Genomic DNA, 22691 nt, shown 5'->3' on the forward strand with positions numbered 1-22691 from the left:
GAAAGTGACGGGTCCCCACACGGGCCCCAGGGAGCCGGGGAGGGGGCGGGATGAGTTTTAAGGGGGCCGGGGAGCGGGAAGGCCCCTGGGGGCGGGAAGGGGGGGCAGCAGTGGGGGGGATGGGCAGGGGGCGGCTGTGTCGGCAGTTTGGGGGGGGGCAGCCGCGGGGATTGGGGAACCGGGTCGGGGCCGCCCCCACGGGGGGCACGTGCCCCGCCCTGGCAGAGACCGGCCCCCCCCCGAGGCAGCCGGGTCTCAGGGCTCCCCCCAAACAGCCCCCCCCGGAAGGACCCATTTCCCACCCGCCCCAGGAGGCACCGCTGCCGGGGGGGGGGGACCCCCGGGGAGGAGACGCCAAGGGGCACGGGAGGGTTAGGGGGAGAACGGGGGGGGGCGGAGGGGAAAGGGGGGGTCGCCCCGGGTTTTACAGCCACGTGTGGGGCGGGGAGAGAGAATCTGTACCGGGGGGGGGCAATTAACTCCCCCCCCAACCGGCTTTCCCCCCCCCCACCCTACAGGGCACCCCCCCCGGGTCTCCCACTCACCGGGCGGCTCCCACCGGCGGCCCCGGACTGAGGGGGGGGCGGGGATGTGCCAAGCGGGGGGAAGCAGAGGCCGGAAGTGACGCGACGCACCGCACGGGGGGGGCGGGCGCGCGGGGGGGGGGGCGGCGGCGCCGCGCGCAGGAGGCGGGGTGGGGCAGCTCGGGGGGGGGGGCAGCTGTGGGGCTGGCTAGGGCAGGGCAGGCGGGCTCCCTTTATCCCCAGCGCGGGGGGTTGTCTCCCACTCTGTGGGGCTGGAAGGGAGATGTGGGGGGCAGCTGTGGGGCTGGCTAGGGCAGGGCAGGCGGGCTCCCTTTATCCCCAGCGCGGGGGGTTGTCTCCCACTCTGTGGGGCTGGAAGGGAGATGTGGGGGGCAGCTGTGGGGCTGGCTAGGGCAGGGCAGGCGGGCTCCCTTTATCCCCAGCGCGGGGGCTTGTCTCCCACTCTGTGGGGCTGGAAGGGAGATGTGGGGGGCAGCTGTGGGGCTGGCTAGGGCAGGGCAGGCGGGCTCCCTTTATCCCCAGCGCGGGGGCTTGTCTCCCACTCTGTGGGGCTGGAAGGGAGATGTGGGGAGCAGCTGTGGGGCTGGCTAGGGCAGGGCAGGCGGGCTCCCTTTATCCCCAGCGCGGGGGGTTGTCTCCCACTCTGTGGGGCTGGAAGGGAGATGTGGGGGGCAGCTGTGGGGCTGGCTAGGGCAGGGCAGGCGGGCTCCCTTTATCCCCAGCGCGGGGGGTTGTCTCCCATTCTGTGGGGCTGGAAGGGAGATGTGGGGGGCAGCTGTGGGGCTGGCTAGGGCAGGGCAGGCGGGCTCCCTTTATCCCCAGCGCGGGGGGTTGTCTCCCACTCTGTGGGGCTGGAAGGGAGATGTGGGGGGCAGCTGTGGGGCTGGCTAGGGCAGGGCAGGCGGGCTCCCTTTATCCCCAGCGCGGGGGCTTGTCTCCCACTCTGTGGGGCTGGAAGGGAGATGTGGGGAGCAGCTGTGGGGCTGGCTAGGGCAGGGCAGGCGGGCTCCCTTTATCCCCAGCGCGGGGGGTTGTCTCCCACTCTGTGGGGCTGGAAGGGAGATGTGGGGGGCAGCTGTGGGGCTGGCTAGGGCAGGGCAGGCGGGCTCCCTTTATCCCCAGCGCGGGGGGTTGTCTCCCATTCTGTGGGGCTGGAAGGGAGATGTGGGGGGCAGCTGTGGGGCTGGCTAGGGCAGGGCAGGCGGGCTCCCTTTATCCCCAGCGCGGGGGGTTGTCTCCCATTCTGTGGGGCTGGAAGGGAGATGCGGGGGGCAGCTGTGGGGCTGGCTCTGGGACGGGTGGGGGGGCAGCTGTGGGGCTGGCTAGGGCAGGGCAGGCGGGCTCCCTTTATCCCCAGCGCGGGGGGTTGTCTCCCACTCTGTGGGGCTGGAAGGGAGATGTGGGGGGCAGCTGTGGGGCTGGCTAGGGCAGGGCAGGCGGGCTCCCTTTATCCCCAGCGCGGGGGGTTGTCTCCCACTCTGTGGGGCTGGAAGGGAGATGCGGGGGGCAGCTGTGGGGCTGGCTCTGGGACGGGTGGGGGGGCAGCTGTGGGGCTGGCTCTGGGCAGGGCAGGCGGGCTCCCTTTATCCCCAGCGCGGGGGCTTGTCTCCCATTCTGTGGGGCTGGAAGGGAGATGTGGGGGGCAGCTGTGGGGCTGGCTCTGGGCAGGGCAGGCGGGCTCCCTTTATCCCCAGCGCGGGGGGTTGTCTCCCATTCTGTGGGGCTGGAAGGGAGATGCGGGGGGCAGCTGTGGGGCTGGCTCTGGGAGGGGTGGGGGGGCAGCTGTGGGGCTGGCTAGGGCAGGGCAGGCGGGCTCCCTTTATCCGCAGCGCGGGGGGTTGTCTCCCACTCTGTGGGGCTGGAAGGGAGATGTGGGGGGCAGCTGTGGGGCTGGCTAGGGCAGGGCAGGCGGGCTCCCTTTATCCCCAGCGCGGGGGGTTGTCTCCCATTCTGTGGGGCTGGAAGGGAGATGTGGGGGGCAGCTGTGGGGCTGGCTCTGGGAGGGGTGGGGGGGCAGCTGTGGGGCTGGCTAGGGCAGGGCAGGCGGGCTCCCTTTATCCCCAGCGCGGGGGGTTGTCTCCCACTCTGTGGGGCTGGAAGGGAGATGTGGGGGGCAGCTGTGGGGCTGGCTAGGGCAGGGCAGGCGGGCTCCCTTTATCCCCAGCGCGGGGGGTTGTCTCCCACTCTGTGGGGCTGGAAGGGAGATGCGGGGGGCAGCTGTGGGGCTGGCTCTGGGACGGGTGGGGGGGCAGCTGTGGGGCTGGCTCTGGGCAGGGCAGGCGGGCTCCCTTTATCCCCAGCGCGGGGGCTTGTCTCCCATTCTGTGGGGCTGGAAGGGAGATGCGGGGGGCAGCTGTGGGGCTGGCTCTGGGACGGGTGGGGGGGCAGCTGTGGGGCTGGCTAGGGCAGGGCAGGCGGGCTCCCTTTATCCCCAGCGCGGGGGCTTGTCTCCCATTCTGTGGGGCTGGAAGGGAGATGTGGGGGGCAGCTGTGGGGCTGGCTCTGGGCAGGGCAGGCGGGCTCCCTTTATCCCCAGCGCGGGGGCTTGTCTCCCATTCTGTGGGGCTGGAAGGGAGATGTGGGGGGCAGCTGTGGGGCTGGCTCTGGGCAGGGCAGGCGGGCTCCCTTTATCCCCAGCGCGGGGGGTTGTCTCCCATTCTGTGGGGCTGGAAGGGAGATGCGGGGGGCAGCTGTGGGGCTGGCTCTGGGAGGGGTGGGGGGGCAGCTGTGGGGCTGGCTAGGGCAGGGCAGGCGGGCTCCCTTTATCCCCAGCGCGGGGGGTTGTCTCCCACTCTGTGGGGCTGGAAGGGAGATGTGGGGGGCAGCTGTGGGGCTGGCTAGGGCAGGGCAGGCGGGCTCCCTTTATCCCCAGCGCGGGGGGTTGTCTCCCATTCTGTGGGGCTGGAAGGGAGATGTGGGGGGCAGCTGTGGGGCTGGCTCTGGGATGGGTGGGGGGGCAGCTGTGGGGCTGGCTAGGGCAGGGCAGGCGGGCTCCCTTTATCCCCAGCGCGGGGGGTTGTCTCCCACTCTGTGGGGCTGGAAGGGAGATGTGGGGGGCAGCTGTGGGGCTGGCTAGGGCAGGGCAGGCGGGCTCCCTTTATCCCCAGCGCGGGGGGTTGTCTCCCATTCTGTGGGGCTGGAAGGGAGATGTGGGGGGCAGCTGTGGGGCTGGCTCTGGGAGGGGTGGGGGGGCAGCTGTGGGGCTGGCTAGGGCAGGGCAGGCGGGCTCCCTTTATCCCCAGCGCGGGGGGTTGTCTCCCACTCTGTGGGGCTGGAAGGGAGATGTGGGGGGCAGCTGTGGGGCTGGCTAGGGCAGGGCAGGCGGGCTCCCTTTATCCCCAGCGCGGGGGGTTGTCTCCCATTCTGTGGGGCTGGAAGGGAGATGTGGGGGGCAGCTGTGGGGCTGGCTCTGGGAGGGGTGGGGGGGCAGCTGTGGGGCTGGCTAGGGCAGGGCAGGCGGGCTCCCTTTATCCCCAGCGCGGGGGGTTGTCTCCCACTCTGTGGGGCTGGAAGGGAGATGTGGGGGGCAGCTGTGGGGCTGGCTAGGGCAGGGCAGGCGGGCTCCCTTTATCCCCAGCGCGGGGGGTTGTCTCCCACTCTGTGGGGCTGGAAGGGAGATGCGGGGGGCAGCTGTGGGGCTGGCTCTGGGACGGGTGGGGGGGCAGCTGTGGGGCTGGCTCTGGGCAGGGCAGGCGGGCTCCCTTTATCCCCAGCGCGGGGGCTTGTCTCCCATTCTGTGGGGCTGGAAGGGAGATGCGGGGGGCAGCTGTGGGGCTGGCTCTGGGACGGGTGGGGGGGCAGCTGTGGGGCTGGCTAGGGCAGGGCAGGCGGGCTCCCTTTATCCCCAGCGCGGGGGCTTGTCTCCCATTCTGTGGGGCTGGAAGGGAGATGTGGGGGGCAGCTGTGGGGCTGGCTCTGGGCAGGGCAGGCGGGCTCCCTTTATCCCCAGCGCGGGGGCTTGTCTCCCATTCTGTGGGGCTGGAAGGGAGATGTGGGGGGCAGCTGTGGGGCTGGCTCTGGGCAGGGCAGGCGGGCTCCCTTTATCCCCAGCGCGGGGGGTTGTCTCCCATTCTGTGGGGCTGGAAGGGAGATGCGGGGGGCAGCTGTGGGGCTGGCTCTGGGAGGGGTGGGGGGGCAGCTGTGGGGCTGGCTAGGGCAGGGCAGGCGGGCTCCCTTTATCCCCAGCGCGGGGGGTTGTCTCCCACTCTGTGGGGCTGGAAGGGAGATGTGGGGGGCAGCTGTGGGGCTGGCTAGGGCAGGGCAGGCGGGCTCCCTTTATCCCCAGCGCGGGGGGTTGTCTCCCATTCTGTGGGGCTGGAAGGGAGATGTGGGGGGCAGCTGTGGGGCTGGCTCTGGGATGGGTGGGGGGGCAGCTGTGGGGCTGGCTAGGGCAGGGCAGGCGGGCTCCCTTTATCCCCAGCGCGGGGGGTTGTCTCCCACTCTGTGGGGCTGGAAGGGAGATGTGGGGGGCAGCTGTGGGGCTGGCTAGGGCAGGGCAGGCGGGCTCCCTTTATCCCCAGCGCGGGGGGTTGTCTCCCATTCTGTGGGGCTGGAAGGGAGATGTGGGGGGCAGCTGTGGGGCTGGCTCTGGGAGGGGTGGGGGGGCAGCTGTGGGGCTGGCTAGGGCAGGGCAGGCGGGCTCCCTTTATCCCCAGCGCGGGGGGTTGTCTCCCACTCTGTGGGGCTGGAAGGGAGATGTGGGGGGCAGCTGTGGGGCTGGCTAGGGCAGGGCAGGCGGGCTCCCTTTATCCCCAGCGCGGGGGGTTGTCTCCCATTCTGTGGGGCTGGAAGGGAGATGTGGGGGGCAGCTGTGGGGCTGGCTCTGGGCAGGGCAGGCGGGCTCCCTTTATCCCCAGCGCGGGGGCTTGTCTCCCATTCTGTGGGGCTGGAAGGGAGATGCGGGGGGCAGCTGTGGGGCTGGCTCTGGGACGGGTGGGGGGGCAGCTGTGGGGCTGGCTAGGGCAGGGCAGGCGGGCTCCCTTTATCCCCAGCGCGGGGGGTTGTCTCCCACTCTGTGGGGCTGGAAGGGAGATGTGGGGGGCAGCTGTGGGGCTGGCTAGGGCAGGGCAGGCGGGCTCCCTTTATCCCCAGCGCGGGGGGTTGTCTCCCACTCTGTGGGGCTGGAAGGGAGATGCGGGGGGCAGCTGTGGGGCTGGCTCTGGGACGGGTGGGGGGGCAGCTGTGGGGCTGGCTCTGGGCAGGGCAGGCGGGCTCCCTTTATCCCCAGCGCGGGGGCTTGTCTCCCATTCTGTGGGGCTGGAAGGGAGATGTGGGGGGCAGCTGTGGGGCTGGCTCTGGGCAGGGCAGGCGGGCTCCCTTTATCCCCAGCGCGGGGGGTTGTCTCCCATTCTGTGGGGCTGGAAGGGAGATGCGGGGGGCAGCTGTGGGGCTGGCTCTGGGAGGGGTGGGGGGGCAGCTGTGGGGCTGGCTAGGGCAGGGCAGGCGGGCTCCCTTTATCCCCAGCGCGGGGGGTTGTCTCCCACTCTGTGGGGCTGGAAGGGAGATGTGGGGGGCAGCTGTGGGGCTGGCTAGGGCAGGGCAGGCGGGCTCCCTTTATCCCCAGCGCGGGGGGTTGTCTCCCATTCTGTGGGGCTGGAAGGGAGATGTGGGGGGCAGCTGTGGGGCTGGCTCTGGGAGGGGTGGGGGGGCAGCTGTGGGGCTGGCTAGGGCAGGGCAGGCGGGCTCCCTTTATCCCCAGCGCGGGGGGTTGTCTCCCACTCTGTGGGGCTGGAAGGGAGATGTGGGGGGCAGCTGTGGGGCTGGCTAGGGCAGGGCAGGCGGGCTCCCTTTATCCCCAGCGCGGGGGGTTGTCTCCCACTCTGTGGGGCTGGAAGGGAGATGCGGGGGGCAGCTGTGGGGCTGGCTCTGGGACGGGTGGGGGGGCAGCTGTGGGGCTGGCTCTGGGCAGGGCAGGCGGGCTCCCTTTATCCCCAGCGCGGGGGCTTGTCTCCCATTCTGTGGGGCTGGAAGGGAGATGCGGGGGGCAGCTGTGGGGCTGGCTCTGGGACGGGTGGGGGGGCAGCTGTGGGGCTGGCTAGGGCAGGGCAGGCGGGCTCCCTTTATCCCCAGCGCGGGGGCTTGTCTCCCATTCTGTGGGGCTGGAAGGGAGATGTGGGGGGCAGCTGTGGGGCTGGCTCTGGGCAGGGCAGGCGGGCTCCCTTTATCCCCAGCGCGGGGGCTTGTCTCCCATTCTGTGGGGCTGGAAGGGAGATGTGGGGGGCAGCTGTGGGGCTGGCTCTGGGCAGGGCAGGCGGGCTCCCTTTATCCCCAGCGCGGGGGGTTGTCTCCCATTCTGTGGGGCTGGAAGGGAGATGCGGGGGGCAGCTGTGGGGCTGGCTCTGGGAGGGGTGGGGGGGCAGCTGTGGGGCTGGCTAGGGCAGGGCAGGCGGGCTCCCTTTATCCCCAGCGCGGGGGGTTGTCTCCCACTCTGTGGGGCTGGAAGGGAGATGTGGGGGGCAGCTGTGGGGCTGGCTAGGGCAGGGCAGGCGGGCTCCCTTTATCCCCAGCGCGGGGGGTTGTCTCCCATTCTGTGGGGCTGGAAGGGAGATGTGGGGGGCAGCTGTGGGGCTGGCTCTGGGAGGGGTGGGGGGGCAGCTGTGGGGCTGGCTAGGGCAGGGCAGGCGGGCTCCCTTTATCCCCAGCGCGGGGGGTTGTCTCCCACTCTGTGGGGCTGGAAGGGAGATGTGGGGGGCAGCTGTGGGGCTGGCTAGGGCAGGGCAGGCGGGCTCCCTTTATCCCCAGCGCGGGGGGTTGTCTCCCATTCTGTGGGGCTGGAAGGGAGATGTGGGGGGCAGCTGTGGGGCTGGCTCTGGGAGGGGTGGGGGGGCAGCTGTGGGGCTGGCTAGGGCAGGGCAGGCGGGCTCCCTTTATCCCCAGCGCGGGGGGTTGTCTCCCACTCTGTGGGGCTGGAAGGGAGATGTGGGGGGCAGCTGTGGGGCTGGCTAGGGCAGGGCAGGCGGGCTCCCTTTATCCCCAGCGCGGGGGGTTGTCTCCCATTCTGTGGGGCTGGAAGGGAGATGTGGGGGGCAGCTGTGGGGCTGGCTCTGGGAGGGGTGGGGGGGCAGCTGTGGGGCTGGCTAGGGCAGGGCAGGTGGGCTCCCTTTATCCCCAGCGCGGGGGGTTGTCTCCCATTCTGTGGGGCTGGAAGGGAGATGTGGGGGGCAGCTGTGGGGCTGGCTCTGGGAGGGGTGGGGGGGCAGCTGTGGGGCTGGCTAGGGCAGGGCAGGCGGGCTCCCTTTATCCCCAGCGCGGGGGGTTGTCTCCCACTCTGTGGGGCTGGAAGGGAGATGTGGGGGGCAGCTGTGGGGCTGGCTAGGGCAGGGCAGGCGGGCTCCCTTTATCCCCAGCGCGGGGGGTTGTCTCCCATTCTGTGGGGCTGGAAGGGAGATGTGGGGGGCAGCTGTGGGGCTGGCTCTGGGAGGGGTGGGGGGGCAGCTGTGGGGCTGGCTAGGGCAGGGCAGGTGGGCTCCCTTTATCCCCAGCGCGGGGGGTTGTCTCCCATTCTGTGGGGCTGGAAGGGAGATGTGGGGGGCAGCTGTGGGGCTGGCTAGGGCAGGGCAGGCGGGCTCCCTTTATCCCCAGCGCGTGGAGTTGTCTCCCATTCTGTGGGGCTGGAAGGGAGATGTGGGGGGCAGCTGTGGGGCTGGCTAGGGCAGGGCAGGCGGGCTCCCTTTATCCCCAGCGCGGGGGGTTGTCTCCCACTCTGTGGGGCTGGAAGGGAGATGCGGGGGGCAGCTGTGGGGCTGGCTCTGGGACGGGTGGGGGGGCAGCTGTGGGGCTGGCTCTGGGCAGGGCAGGCGGGCTCCCTTTATCCCCAGCGCGGGGGCTTGTCTCCCACTCTGTGGGGCTGGAAGGGAGATGCGGGGGGCAGCTGTGGGGCTGGCTCTGGGATGGGTGGGGGGGCAGCTGTGGGGCTGGCTAGGGCAGGGCAGGCGGGCTCCCTTTATCCCCAGCGCGGGGGGTTGTCTCCCATTCTGTGGGGCTGGAAGGGAGATGTGGGGGGCAGCTGTGGGGCTGGCTCTGGGAGGGGTGGGGGGGCAGCTGTGGGGCTGGCTAGGGCAGGGCAGGCGGGCTCCCTTTATCCCCAGCGCGGGGGGTTGTCTCCCACTCTGTGGGGCTGGAAGGGAGATGCGGGGGGCAGCTGTGGGGCTGGCTCTGGGACGGGTGGGGGGGCAGCTGTGGGGCTGGCTCTGGGCAGGGCAGGCGGGCTCCCTTTATCCCCAGCGCGGGGGCTTGTCTCCCATTCTGTGGGGCTGGAAGGGAGATGTGGGGGGCAGCTGTGGGGCTGGCTCTGGGCAGGGCAGGCGGGCTCCCTTTATCCCCAGCGCGGGGGCTTGTCTCCCATTCTGTGGGGCTGGAAGGGAGATGTGGGGGGCAGCTGTGGGGCTGGCTCTGGGCAGGGCAGGCGGGCTCCCTTTATCCCCAGCGCGGGGGCTTGTCTCCCATTCTGTGGGGCTGGAAGGGAGATGTGGGGGGCAGCTGTGGGGCTGGCTAGGGCAGGGCAGGCGGGCTCCCTTTATCCCCAGCGCGGGGGGTTGTCTCCCACTCTGTGGGGCTGGAAGGGAGATGTGGGGGGCAGCTGTGGGGCTGGCTAGGGCAGGGCAGGCGGGCTCCCTTTATCCCCAGCGCGGGGGGTTGTCTCCCATTCTGTGGGGCTGGAAGGGAGATGTGGGGGGCAGCTGTGGGGCTGGCTCTGGGAGGGGTGGGGGGGCAGCTGTGGGGCTGGCTAGGGCAGGCGGGCTCCCTTTATCCCCAGCGCGGGGGGTTGTCTCCCACTCTGTGGGGCTGGAAGGGAGATGTGGGGGGCAGCTGTGGGGCTGGCTAGGGCAGGGCAGGCGGGCTCCCTTTATCCCCAGCGCGGGGGGTTGTCTCCCATTCTGTGGGGCTGGAAGGGAGATGTGGGGGGCAGCTGTGGGGCTGGCTCTGGGAGGGGTGGGGGGGCAGCTGTGGGGCTGGCTAGGGCAGGGCAGGTGGGCTCCCTTTATCCCCAGCGCGGGGGGTTGTCTCCCATTCTGTGGGGCTGGAAGGGAGATGTGGGGGGCAGCTGTGGGGCTGGCTCTGGGCAGGGCAGGCGGGCTCCCTTTATCCCCAGCGCGGGGGCTTGTCTCCCATTCTGTGGGGCTGGAAGGGAGATGTGGGGGGCAGCTGTGGGGCTGGCTCTGGGCAGGGCAGGCGGGCTCCCTTTATCCCCAGCGCGGGGGCTTGTCTCCCATTCTGTGGGGCTGGAAGGGAGATGCGGGGGGCAGCTGTGGGGCTGGCTCTGGGAGGGGTGGGGGGGCAGCTGTGGGGCTGGCTAGGGCAGGGCAGGCGGGCTCCCTTTATCCCCAGCGCGGGGGGTTGTCTCCCACTCTGTGGGGCTGGAAGGGAGATGTGGGGGGCAGCTGTGGGGCTGGCTAGGGCAGGGCAGGCGGGCTCCCTTTATCCCCAGCGCGGGGGGTTGTCTCCCATTCTGTGGGGCTGGAAGGGAGATGTGGGGGGCAGCTGTGGGGCTGGCTCTGGGAGGGGTGGGGGGGCAGCTGTGGGGCTGGCTAGGGCAGGCGGGCTCCCTTTATCCCCAGCGCGGGGGGTTGTCTCCCACTCTGTGGGGCTGGAAGGGAGATGTGGGGGGCAGCTGTGGGGCTGGCTAGGGCAGGGCAGGCGGGCTCCCTTTATCCCCAGCGCGGGGGGTTGTCTCCCATTCTGTGGGGCTGGAAGGGAGATGTGGGGGGCAGCTGTGGGGCTGGCTCTGGGAGGGGTGGGGGGGCAGCTGTGGGGCTGGCTAGGGCAGGGCAGGTGGGCTCCCTTTATCCCCAGCGCGGGGGGTTGTCTCCCATTCTGTGGGGCTGGAAGGGAGATGTGGGGGGCAGCTGTGGGGCTGGCTCTGGGCAGGGCAGGCGGGCTCCCTTTATCCCCAGCGCGGGGGGTTGTCTCCCACTCTGTGGGGCTGGAAGGGAGATGCGGGGGGCAGCTGTGGGGCTGGCTCTGGGACGGGTGGGGGGGCAGCTGTGGGGCTGGCTCTGGGCAGGGCAGGCGGGCTCCCTTTATCCCCAGCGCGGGGGCTTGTCTCCCATTCTGTGGGGCTGGAAGGGAGATGTGGGGGGCAGCTGTGGGGCTGGCTCTGGGCAGGGCAGGCGGGCTCCCTTTATCCCCAGCGCGGGGGCTTGTCTCCCATTCTGTGGGGCTGGAAGGGAGATGTGGGGGGCAGCTGTGGGGCTGGCTCTGGGCAGGGCAGGCGGGCTCCCTTTATCCCCAGCGCGGGGGGTTGTCTCCCATTCTGTGGGGCTGGAAGGGAGATGCGGGGGGCAGCTGTGGGGCTGGCTCTGGGAGGGGTGGGGGGGCAGCTGTGGGACTGGCTAGGGCAGGGCAGGCGGGCTCCCTTTATCCCCAGCGCGGGGGGTTGTCTCCCACTCTGTGGGGCTGGAAGGGAGATGTGGGGGGCAGCTGTGGGGCTGGCTAGGGCAGGGCAGGCGGGCTCCCTTTATCCCCAGCGCGGGGGGTTGTCTCCCATTCTGTGGGGCTGGAAGGGAGATGTGGGGGGCAGCTGTGGGGCTGGCTCTGGGAGGGGTGGGTGGGCAGCTGTGGGGCTGGCTAGGGCAGGGCAGGTGGGCTCCCTTTATCCCCAGCGCGGGGGGTTGTCTCCCATTCTGTGGGGCTGGAAGGGAGATGTGGGGGGCAGCTGTGGGGCTGGCTCTGGGCAGGGCAGGTGGGCTCCCTTTATCCCCAGCGCGGGGGGTTGTCTCCCATTCTGTGGGGCTGGAAGGGAGATGTGGGGGGCAGCTGTGGGGCTGGCTCTGGGAGGGGTGGGGGGCAGCTGTGGGGCTGGCTAGGGCAGGGCAGGCGGGCTCCCTTTATCCCCAGCGCGGGGGGTTGTCTCCCACTCTGTGGGGCTGGAAGGGAGATGCGGGGGGCAGCTGTGGGGCTGGCTCTGGGACGGGTGGGGGGGCAGCTGTGGGGCTGGCTCTGGGCAGGGCAGGCGGGCTCCCTTTATCCCCAGCGCGGGGGCTTGTCTCCCACTCTGTGGGGCTGGAAGGGAGATGCAGGGGGCAGCTGTGGGGCTGGCTCTGGGAGGGGTGGGGGGGCAGCTGTGGGGCTGGCTAGGGCAGGGCAGGCGGGCTCCCTTTATCCCCAGCGCGGGGGCTTGTCTCCCATTCTGTGGGGCTGGAAGGGAGATGTGGGGGGCAGCTGTGGGGCTGGCTCTCAGAAGGGAGTGGGGGGTGGGCTCCCTTTATCCCCAGCGCTGGACCCCCCCCAACCCCCGGATCTCCCTCTTCTCCCAGGACAAACCCCGCGGCCTCACCGCCTCCTTAGGCGGGGCCTCCGCGCCTGCAGCCCCCCCGCGGCCCCCCCTACGCTGCGTTCAGCCCCCCACGTTGCTGTCCCCGGAAAGGACTTGGGCTTTCTGCCCCACGTCGGTGGGCGAGTCCTAGAGTCGCAGGCCTAGCCGGGACCTCGGGAGGTCGTCCGGTCCCCGGCACTCAAGGCAGGACTCATCTGGACCGTCACAGACCGGTCATATGAAAGGGGGTGGGCCCCAAACGTTCCCAGAAGGTCCAGTATTGTGGACATCGGGGAGTGGCCACCTCAGCCCTGCCCCTCACAGGCCCGGCTACCGCCCCACTGGAGACCTGTTTGCAGTTCCCCCCACTGGGGGCAGACACAGGAATAAAAGCAGGATGCGTGAGGGGTTCAGTGGGGCAATAGATCTGGGGGAAGAGGATAAATAGGGCAGGGGGAGGTGGTCTGTGCTGGTGGCTTGAGGATTAGCGGTGGCCCCAGAGAGAGCGGTGAGCAGGGAAAAGGTGTCTAAGCAGCCGCTGTCTGCTGGTTATAGGGTCTGGGGGGCTACAACCCAGAGGAGAGGGTGGGCCTGGGCTCCCTACAGACCCGGGGAAAGGGGCATGAGACCCCCAAGAAGGGGCCAAAGATGACGGAGAGCCCCGCGGTAGACTGGGAGGCGAAGAAAAGATTGAATCAGAGAGGAAGGCTGATGGGGTGGAGTTGGGGGGCTGGTGGAGGACAGCCACGTGGGGTGGGATAGAAGGGGGCTGAATCCTTGGGTGCTGTTCTGCCCCAAATCCTCGGACGGGTAGGGCAGTCAAGGCAACCTGGGAAGGGCCAGGATTAGGGGAGGAGATGTTTGTTCTTTGCGGGGGATGTTTAACTTTTCCTTCCCCTTCTTTCCGCCCCCCCAGCATGCATTGACACGCAAACGGAGCTAAGGAGAGGCTGGACCCAGCTGCAGTGGGGATCCTGGGGACCCCACGATGGACGGCTAGGCCATCTCCTTACCCGCGCAGCTGCCGGGTGCGCTCGCTGCCCTGCGGTGGTGATCTCTGCTGAACGGAAATTTCTAGCTGTGGCTTGGGTCCTGCTTTCCCGCGTCTAGGGGATGCCGCATCCCTTCTGGCCTGAGCACGGTGGCAGCGTAGTTGTGGCCAATGACATTGCGGTAGCTTCTTGTTCGTGCCCCACTGTGACAATTCAGACAGTCCCTTTCCCCGTAGCGCCCGTGTGGGCAGCAGCGTGCCAGCAGGAGAGCTTCCGCCATGTCGCGGGCCAAGGGCGCCCTGTCCCTTTTTGGGTTGCGGGTGCAGGAGGGTACTCTGGGCTGGGGCAGGGGGTTGGGGTGCAGGGGGGGGGTTGGGGATGTGGGCTCTGGGGTGGGACTGGGGATGAGGGGTTTGGGGTGGAGGAGCAGACTCAGGGCTGGGGCAGGGGTTGGGGTGTGGGCGGGGGGGTGCAGTCTCCAGGAGGGAGTTTGGGTGTGGGAGGGGCTCAGGGCTGGGGAAGGGAGTTGGGGTGTCGGTGGGGGTGCAGGATCTGGGAGGGAGTTAGGGTGCGGGGGGAAGGGTGTGCTGACCTGGGGCAGGGGTTTTGGGGTACGGGCTCTGGCCAGGTGGTGCCTACCTCAGGCATCTGTGAGTCGGCAGTGCAGTGGGGCTAAGGCAGGCTCCCTCCCTGCCCTGGCTTCGCACTGCTCCCGCGAGCAGCTGCCGTGTCCGACTCCTAGGCGGAGGGGCCAGGGGGCTCTGTGCAGTGCATGCTGCCCGCACTCACAGGCGCCTCCCCTACAGCTCCCATTGGTCGTGGTTCCCAGCCAATAGGATCTGCGGAGCCTGCGCTGGGGGTACGGGCAGTGCATGGAGCTTCCCTGATCACCCCTGCTCCTAGGGGCAGCAGGGACGTGCTGGCCACTTCCGGCAGCTGGAGCTGACTCTAGCTTCCCCCTGCAGCAGGGCGAGCCAGTGCTCGCGGCTCCAGCCCCGCGGGGGGCGCCGAAGCTCGGGGCTTCTGGCCCGCAGTGCGGAGACTTGCCACGGACTGGATCCAGCCCGTGGGCCATAGGTTCCTCACCCCTGGCTTTCAGGTGTGTGAAAACCCCAACCCCTGAGCTACGTACGTTACGTCACCTTAAAGGGGTGTCGGCGGGAGATACTCAGAGAGAATGGGTGATGGGAGACCGCTCTGAATCAGGAAAGATCTGAGTGCTGGGGCCAGAAGAAGAAAGGAGAATTTGGGAAAGGCAACTGTGCCCAGAGACACTGATTACGGGGTTGTCTACACTGCAAAGTGAAGTCGACATCAGGCAGTTTGCGTCCATCGAACTATGGAGGTGTTCACATGGCAAAGCGTGCCTGCATTGTAAAACCAGGGCCGAAGGGCGTAGCGCTCGTGGTTCTCAACCGATTTATCATTGCAGCCCACCGTGTGTTACCTGGGCCGCTGATTGAGAACCACAGCGGCCCCCCCACAGAGCCCTATGCCCAGCGCCCCTGCCCTGAGTTCCCTCCACAGAGCGGGGCCAGAAGCAGACCCGGCTGAGGGGCTGGGTGGCAGGGCAGCCCCAGGCCCGGCGGCATGGCAAGGCAGTGCTGCCCCAGTGGCACCAGACCCCACCATGCAGAGCAGCCCCGGACCCCGCTGCCTGGGGCAGAGCGGCCCTGAATCCCACGGCTCGGGGCAGAGCTGTTCAGCAGCCCCGGCGGCCCAGATCCTGCCGCGTGGGGTAGGGAAAGGCAGGACAGCCCAGCAGCAGGACAGCTGTGGGGCCCTGGACCCCACTGCAGCGGGTGGCAGGGCAGCTGGGACCCCACCACATTGGCTAGGGCAGCGGGACCCTGTACCCAGACCCCGCCACGTGGGCCCTGCCGTCTTTAGCGCACAGCTGTTTTTTCACACCCTTGAGCAACAAAAGTTTGGCCGATGAAAGTGCCAGTGTAGACGTAGCCTCGTGACCCTTACAGTCTAACTGGGTAAAAGGTTATACACCTTGTCTCCTCGGGTCGTTTTCTTTTTGATTGAAACGGACTTGGAAGCTGCTCTAAATAAATTCCATTTGAAATACAAAATATAAAATCTATACTGGGCCAATATTCTCTTATATATTATTTCTCACACGTATTTCCACACTCCAACCTTTGGAGTGGGGTTTTACATCGCAATTCCTTACGCTAAAGGAGGTAAATTACATTAGCCACCATTTCCTGTATGACTAAGAAAACAAAAACCAAGACAACTTTCAATTTTCCAAAATAATTCAGGTGATCACATAGTTAGTCTCTTACTCTTTGACCCATAACTTCACCTTTAATTTCCTTTTCACTGGTGTAGCCCATAGGGCTAGCCTGCTGGTTGCTTTATGATATCCTGCCTTTATTTATTGGTTTGCTCTTTGTTTTATTATATTTGGCTTATATTTTTGTATTGGATTATTCTATGATGTTTGGCTGTAATGCTAGGATCCAACTGGCCTGTATCTTGTATCATTAGCTTAGTAAATTAGCATAAATTTGGCTTGTGACCTTTGGCATAGATGAATGGCCTAATAGTTACCCTTTTGGATTTTGGGGAACTAAACATGTCTACCTAAGACATTTGGGACTTAACAGTAACCACAAGGTACATCACAAGAACATGGACGTAACGACCAGAAACTGGTTTGAGCAACCGGTTTCCAGAACGAGCTCGTTGGCGTTAATATGACTATGCTAGCCTATAGGATAAGTGCACCCCAATATTATGTGGGTGAGGAAATTAGATTTGGGCATGGAAGGTTGGGCACTGGCATGAATATTCAGAGTGCTGAGACCCCAGAAGAGGGCAAACCACCATGTGGAAGCCACTCTGGCTAGCTTTTTCCAGCTCTTGGCTTTTTCATCTTAATTTTTTGACTCTCTTAGCTGGTAACTTAGCTACTCAGCATGTGACCCTTCAGCTCTATTATTTGCCATCAATGTCGAGTGTTGAGGAACCTGGACCATCGGACTCATTTGGCATGCCAATGATGAGGCTGGTCCTTTGTCTCTCACCACTTGGTCCCCAAGGAAGGTGTGAGGATGCTAATCAAGGAAAACTTTTATACAACGGTCCCACACGTACCCCCCGAACTGTATTATTTCCTTTTGATTTGTGGTTTGGAGCTTTGATAACTTTCCCATTTATTTTAATAAAAGTCTCTCAGTGCAAGTGTTCTTGTCACACACCCCAAGGATCCTTGCAAGATCTTGAACTCACGACAACTGAGTCTGTGTAGCCTGATTCCGGGACAAGAACCTTATTATCTTCTGGTCACATCAACTGCTCATACAACCCTCTAAAAATCAGGCTATAGTGGTGCCAATCACACATTCAAAGATCACAAAATCTTGTTGTACACGTTCATTTTCTTGTAATTCTGTTCCACCGCACCCCATATTCGTCAGTGATATGATGATGAGGCTCATGGCATAATTATGATACATTTTGTACAAGATGGCTCATGTAAGGTACCGTTCGAAAAGTTACGATGTGCTGAACACAACAGGCCTATTTGTATGCATGTATCATTTTTGTACCCGAAGTTATGAATATGGACTATGGATCTGTATTTCACATGTCGTCACACCGGGTGACGCCCACTTGGCAAGATGCTTCCAGTCTAAATAGCTGGTTGTGAAGGACCCATTCAGGGTAATGGGCCATTAGGGAAAACAACAGGTTTTAGGAGAATCTTCCTGAGAATACTCCAGACAGCCTATGAATAATGGCTGCTATGAATCTGCAAGGACATGTGATCAGATCACGTGACTCTGGATGCCATTTTGGGTACCTGTATTTTTCCACAAACTGGACTGGGAACCAAGTTTGAAACAAAGGGTTCCTGGCCTGTGGAAAAGTTATATAAGGCAGGGAGTGACATTATCTGTTGTTTTTCACTCCCCCACAACTCAACACCTAAGAGAAGCTCCAATGGAAAAGGACTTGGAATGGGAAGCCCAAGCTGCAGCTTAATCATAGAAGATCAGGGTTGGAAGGGACCTCAGGGGGTCATCTAGTCCAGCCCCCTGCTCAAAGCAGGACCAATCCCCAATTTTTGGCCCAGATCCCTAAATGGCCCCCTCAAGGATTGAACTCACAACCCTGGGTTGAGCAGGCCAATGCGCAAACCACTGAGCTATCCCTCCCCCCCTTGTCCCTCAAGAATCTGCAAGCCTGCTGGTATCATCAGTCAGGGTTCGAAACGGCTAGATAATCTGCTTTCATCTGTTTGTTAGCCCTTAAAATCTGTCTTTCTGCAGTTAAACTTGTTTTATGTTTTAATCTAACCCAGTGTGCCTTTAAGTGAAGCGTTTGGGGAAAAAAATCTCAGCTTTGTGTCCAAAGGCTGTTGGCTGTACCTCTCCCCAAGGAGGGCGGGGTGAACCAGGTAATAAATTCATACTGGTCGGGGTTTTGACCAGGCAAGTCAGTACAGATTTGGGGTCCAAGGCTGGGAAGCTGGTGGTGACTTAGCTGTAGCCTGTCGTTGGGTCACGCAGCGACTGGTCAGCCTGCATGTAACTGCAGCTGGGTGCGTCCCTGCCTGCGTGAATGCTGGTGGAAGTGTAAGACTGGGAACAGGTCTGCAGCTTGTCTCAGCAACGCAGTGTGAGAGGGAGGCCAGACTGGTGGGTCAGAGGGGTCAGTGGTATCCCAGTTCCAGGTGGCACCCGGGTCACAAATTCCCATTGCCAGCAAGTGAACCCGTAAGGCAACTTGTGGTTTGTCCCAGTGTAGGGGCCTCCCACTTCCGTGAGTTCGTATCTCTCTGAATCTTCTGCCGCTACAGTCCCATATTGGTACAACTGTGTTGCTCAGCATGTGAAAAATCCACAGCTCTGAGCAATGTAGCGATACCAAACTAACCCCCTGTGATGGGATCCCTAGAAAGGCACCTGCCAATCACTCCAGCCCCCAGGAGAACACCCCTGAAACATGCCGTCTTACACTGCTCAAGACACCCTTGGACAGTGCAAGCTCATTTGCCACTTCGTCAAAGGAAAGTGGACATGCACCAGCCCGTGTAACCTGAGCAGAGATTCCCCAAGCACTTCAACCAAAGCCACGCTGGTTTAGGTAAAATATAAAACAGATTTATTAACTACAGACAGATGTTAAGTGACTATAAGTAGCAGGCACAGAGATCAAAATTAGTTACCTAAGAAACAGAAATAGAAACAGTCTAAATTCGAACTTTAACAGACTAAGCAAGATTTGAATCAAAGTGTCTCACCCTAATAGACGTTACAGGCAGCTCACAGTTCTCATTACTCAGACTGAACTCCCTTCCAGCCTGGGGCCAATCTCCCTAGTTCAAAGTCTTCATCTTCCAGACGATCTTCCAGGTGTTGAGGTGGGGGAAATGTCACTATCCCTCTTTTATACTTTCTTCCAGCTGCTAGAAAGATTCTTGCTGCGACGTCGGTTAGGCTGTCCCCACTGCTTATGTACCCTCTCTAAGGAGCCTCTGGGCGAGTGGATTCTTCTTGATGGGCCATCAATGCCTGTCTGGTGACTGATAGCTGCATCTCTGTTGCCACAGAAAGGCTGGCTCTGGGCGTTTCCCAACCTCACAACGTATTTCAGTACCACATACAGCAGTACTCCACAACTTCACAAACAATGATACTACAAATAATTCCACAGGACATCAAGGTATAAAGATTCAAGCATGCATTGTTCAAAACATATCAATCACATGACAGTGGTGAATATAGGGGCTCCAGGATGCTACTTTGAGGTACACGGTATAGTTTCCCCCCGCCATATAGACAGTGCCTTGTCGGCAGGAGAGTTTCTCCTGCTGACAAAGCTGCCACTTCTCGGGGAGGTGAATTAATTGAGATGATGGGAGAGCTCTCTCCCTTCACCTTAGAGCTTCTTCATGAAAACGCTACAGCAGCAAAGTTGCACGGATGCAGCTGTGCCCATGCAGTCTCTTAAGTGTAGACAAGCCCAAAGAGACAAAACCATAGAATCAGGACTTAACATCTGTGATTCCTGCAGTCTGAAATTGGAGCCCAACACATTAATTCCCCCATTAGTTACCATCACTTCTACAGCATAAAAGTCCTTTTCACCCAATCGGGCAGCCAGTTTGAGATCCACAGGGAAGGAATGTCCTCTAAATGACTCTCTCTGCCTAATGAAACTTTGGATCCAAAGAGTGAAGCATGATTGTGCTCAAACTAACCATGGCATCCTTTGGGACTGTAATCAGTGACACTGAACTAGGGACTGGTGTTCTACAAACATTTTCCTTGGGCCATTGGTCACCACAGCTTCCCTTATTGGGGTGAAAACCAAGAACTGGGTGTGTACTGTTGCCAACCCACTTCTTTTAAAATCCTTGGCTTTGGTTAGGTTAAATTTACCTTTCTCTGAAGTAGAATCCTTTACCGAACCACTCAAAATCTCAGCAGTGTTAGTGCGGAACGGCTTCCCGAAACGTGCCCAGTTTTTCTTTAATTTGGTGGCACAGGTCCAGGCTAGGGACTGGATACAGGCCTGGATCAGAATCTCTGTTAGTTACCGGAGTTGGAGTTTCTATTCAAAAATAGCTATTTTTCTGCAGCTATTTCATTTTCAACACTGATTTCACTTTATACACATCTGCAGCACCTACGTAGGGTAAATTCAACAAAACCCATTTCTATTTCCTCGACATCTGCATCATAAAGGGCAGCATTTCCCATACCATAGCATTACCTAAGAGAGATCTTCTGTAGGGCCTGGGTTACTACTTTGGGAACCAAATACATGAGCATTTTGCCTAGCTCCAACTCACTTACTGTGAAATCCTCTCCCCAGATCATCTGAGACAATACTGACAAACAATGGAGCTCCACTGTGATCATCTGCACTTCCTTCAGTTCGTTGCACAGTTTGGGGTTTGCTGCTGTTCACCATTTCCGAGTGGAGATTTTAAATCACGGCTGTTTCTTTGTTAGCATGTCCAGTCAATGGGAGAGTTCTCTCCTGTTGACAGAACTCCACTTGAACTTTCTCCATGTCATCACGGACAGGTGGGGAAAAAGCCAAAGTAAAGTGCCAAATATCAGAGGGGTCGCTGTGTTAGCCTGTATCCACAAAAACAGTGAGACGTAATGACTTTAGCAAATGGCCATTTGTCTCGAAGTCTCCAATAAATCTGAGTTACATGCAGTCAAACTAAATTAATATCCAACTGGGTGACCAAACAGCCTTCAGAAAAGATAGAAACCCATATCACAGAGAGGTAGACTACATGAAAATGAAAGTGTCAAGTGAAATTCCAGAGCAGATTGCATCTGATGACTCGGAATCAGGAGAAGAGATTCTCCCATGACATTCTCCTCTGATCCATTCAAAACCTGCTTCACTCAGCACTGTCGCATTATTGAGTTATGTTATTTACAAAAGTTTTAGCAATGTAACATCCTCATAATGGGGGGAAACACAGCCAACCTTCCCAAAGGTGGCTTGGCCAATAGATGGAAACTGGGATTTAAACTCCAAATGATCCCACTGTGTTTGGGATGCACTTGAATTACCCTTCCAGATCTTTGACACTTTCTTTGGCAGACATAGTGACTCTGATTAAAGAAGTCAAAACATCCTCTCCAAGCACAGACAGCTGAGAACACTGCACCACACGACACTCTGAGAGGTGGAGGGATAGAATGTGAAGAAGATAAACTCTGCATGCCTCAGACAGGAGGTAGCCGTTCTGGGACGATGGGGAAGGAGGGAATCTCTGAGTCACCCCCTCTCCTCCCAGTGTCACAGAGACTGAAATGACACCTTTTCCCCTGCCCCTGCTCCTCTTCATTGAAATATAACGAATAAAGGTCCACAAATAACTGCTGCTCAGCATAACCCAGAGCAACGTGAGAACAACCGGGAATGCTACAATCTGTATCATTGGTGATACAAATAACTTGGCAAAAGGAGGAAAAGTATAAATATGATTCTCCCGGTTTCCTGGAAGGACAGACCCACTTCCATTACTCACGGGACAATGGTGTGGACAGCAAGGACAACCAGGTCCACCCCAAAACAGGGCAAATGGCAAAACTAGAAAAGGTGAAAATGGGCAACTCTTTTGGACACAAAGAGGGATAATGGTGGTGCAAACAGTTCAAACAGCTTTAAAGGTTACTACATGGGAATTAGGAAAACTATGAAAGAAAATAAAAGTTTTGATAGATCTAGAGGTTTTTATGGTGTTTGGCTCCCTTGCAGATTCTATGATGATAGATAAGGGCGGAGCTCTGAGTGAAGCTTTTCCCGCACTCACGGCATTCATAGGGTCTGTCTCCCGTGTGGATTCTATGATGTCTAGTCAGGGCTGAGCTCCGAGTGAAGCTTTTCCCGCACTCACGGCATTCATAGGGTCTCTCTCCCGTGTGGATTCTATGATGTCTAGTCAGGGCTGAGCTCCGAGTGAAGGTTTTCCTGCACTCACAGCATTCGTAGGGTCTCTCTCCCGTGTGGATTCTCTGATGCGTAGTAAGGTCTGAGCTCAGAGTGAAGTTTTTCCCACACTCACAGCATTCAAAGGGTTTCTCTCCTGTGTGGATTCTCTGATGCCTAATGAGGTGCGATCTCAGAGTGAAGCTTTTCCCACACTCACAGCATCCATAGGGTCTCTCTCCTGTGTGGATTTTCTGATGTATAGTCAGGTGTGAGCTCTGAGTGAAGCTTTTCCCGCATTCACCACATTCGTAGGGTCTCTGTCCCGTGTGAATTCTGTGATGTGTAAGAAGGGTTGAGCTCTGAGAGAAGCTTTTCCCGCACTCCCAGCATTCATAGGGTTTCTCTCCCGTGTGGACTCTCTGATGAGAGATAAGGGATGAGAGATCAGTGAAACTTTTCCCGCACTCACAGCATGGATAGCGTTTTTCACCTGTGTGGATTCTCTGATGCGTAATAAGGTGTGAGCGCCGAATGAAGGTTTTCCCACACTCACAGCATTCATAGGGTCTTTCTCCTCTGTGTATTCCCTGATGCGCAAGAAGGACTGAGTGGTCCCTAAAGCTTTTCCCACACGCAGTGGATGTATTTTTTCTCTGTCCCCCGAGGATTTTCTGCTGGGCTGTGGTTTCCTTGAGGTCCTTGCGAGTTCCCCAAGAGCAAATGAATTTATCCAATTTCTCCCCTGGCTGGTTTCCCTGCTCTCTCTCTGGTGTCTGCTGAATCTCACAGACTTTTGCCTGCTCATGACTCCTGGACACATTCCCTTTGGATGTTTGCATTAAGGCTCTGTGTGGCTCATCTTTCTGATGAGAATTCTGCTCCTCATTCTCACTCACCATCGCATCACCTGCTGTGATAGGAAAAAAAAAACCTCAAACAGGGATAGAAAGGGGAAGAGCAAACCAAAATAAGTGCTGGAGAGATGTCAAATAAAAATCAGGAACTGAATTCCCCCAAACTCTTCCCCGAAAGAGAATCAATTCTGCCTTCACATCCCATCTAAATTCTCAGTGGGAAGGTAAGATGCCACTGACAGGCGTCAGTTAGGATCTGTAGGAAGTCATGAGCTATATCTGCCCGGAGGATATGACATTTGCTGGGGCAATCCTAAAATCAGAGAGCTCACAAGGTCTTTCTAGGGTATCCTAGATGTTTCCCTCAGGCACTTCCAGACTCTGAGTAGGTTTCATGTTTCCTCACCTGTGCAGGGACCTCTTAGGATCTCTCTTTCCTCTGAACACTGGAGGTCTGGGACCCATGGCTCTGCCCCTTGTTCCAGCTGGGAGATCACATCAGGTTTGGAAACTGGAAAGCCTGCTCAGATGAAAGAAAACAAAGGAGATCAGGTTAATTCATAAGACTTTGTCATGATAATAATTATTAATTTAAAACCCAGTCCTTAGTAAACCAGTG

The 22691-nt window shown here is 61.0% G+C and overlaps 1 protein-coding gene across 1 annotated transcript in view; it reads right to left on the reverse strand.

Moving 5' to 3' along the window:
- LOC141978939 (uncharacterized) overlaps positions 1-22691 on the reverse strand; it is a 107193-nt gene that overhangs the window by 40540 nt on the left and 43962 nt on the right. Inside the window, 2 exon segments of the mRNA XM_074941340.1 lie at positions 15073-15083; positions 21068-21873. Of these exon segments, the coding sequence (XP_074797441.1) occupies positions 15073-15083; positions 21068-21873 (817 nt within the window).

This window comes from Natator depressus, chromosome 28 (genome assembly GCF_965152275.1).
Source record: "Natator depressus isolate rNatDep1 chromosome 28, rNatDep2.hap1, whole genome shotgun sequence".
In the NCBI taxonomy this organism is placed as follows: domain Eukaryota; kingdom Metazoa; phylum Chordata; order Testudines; family Cheloniidae; genus Natator; species Natator depressus.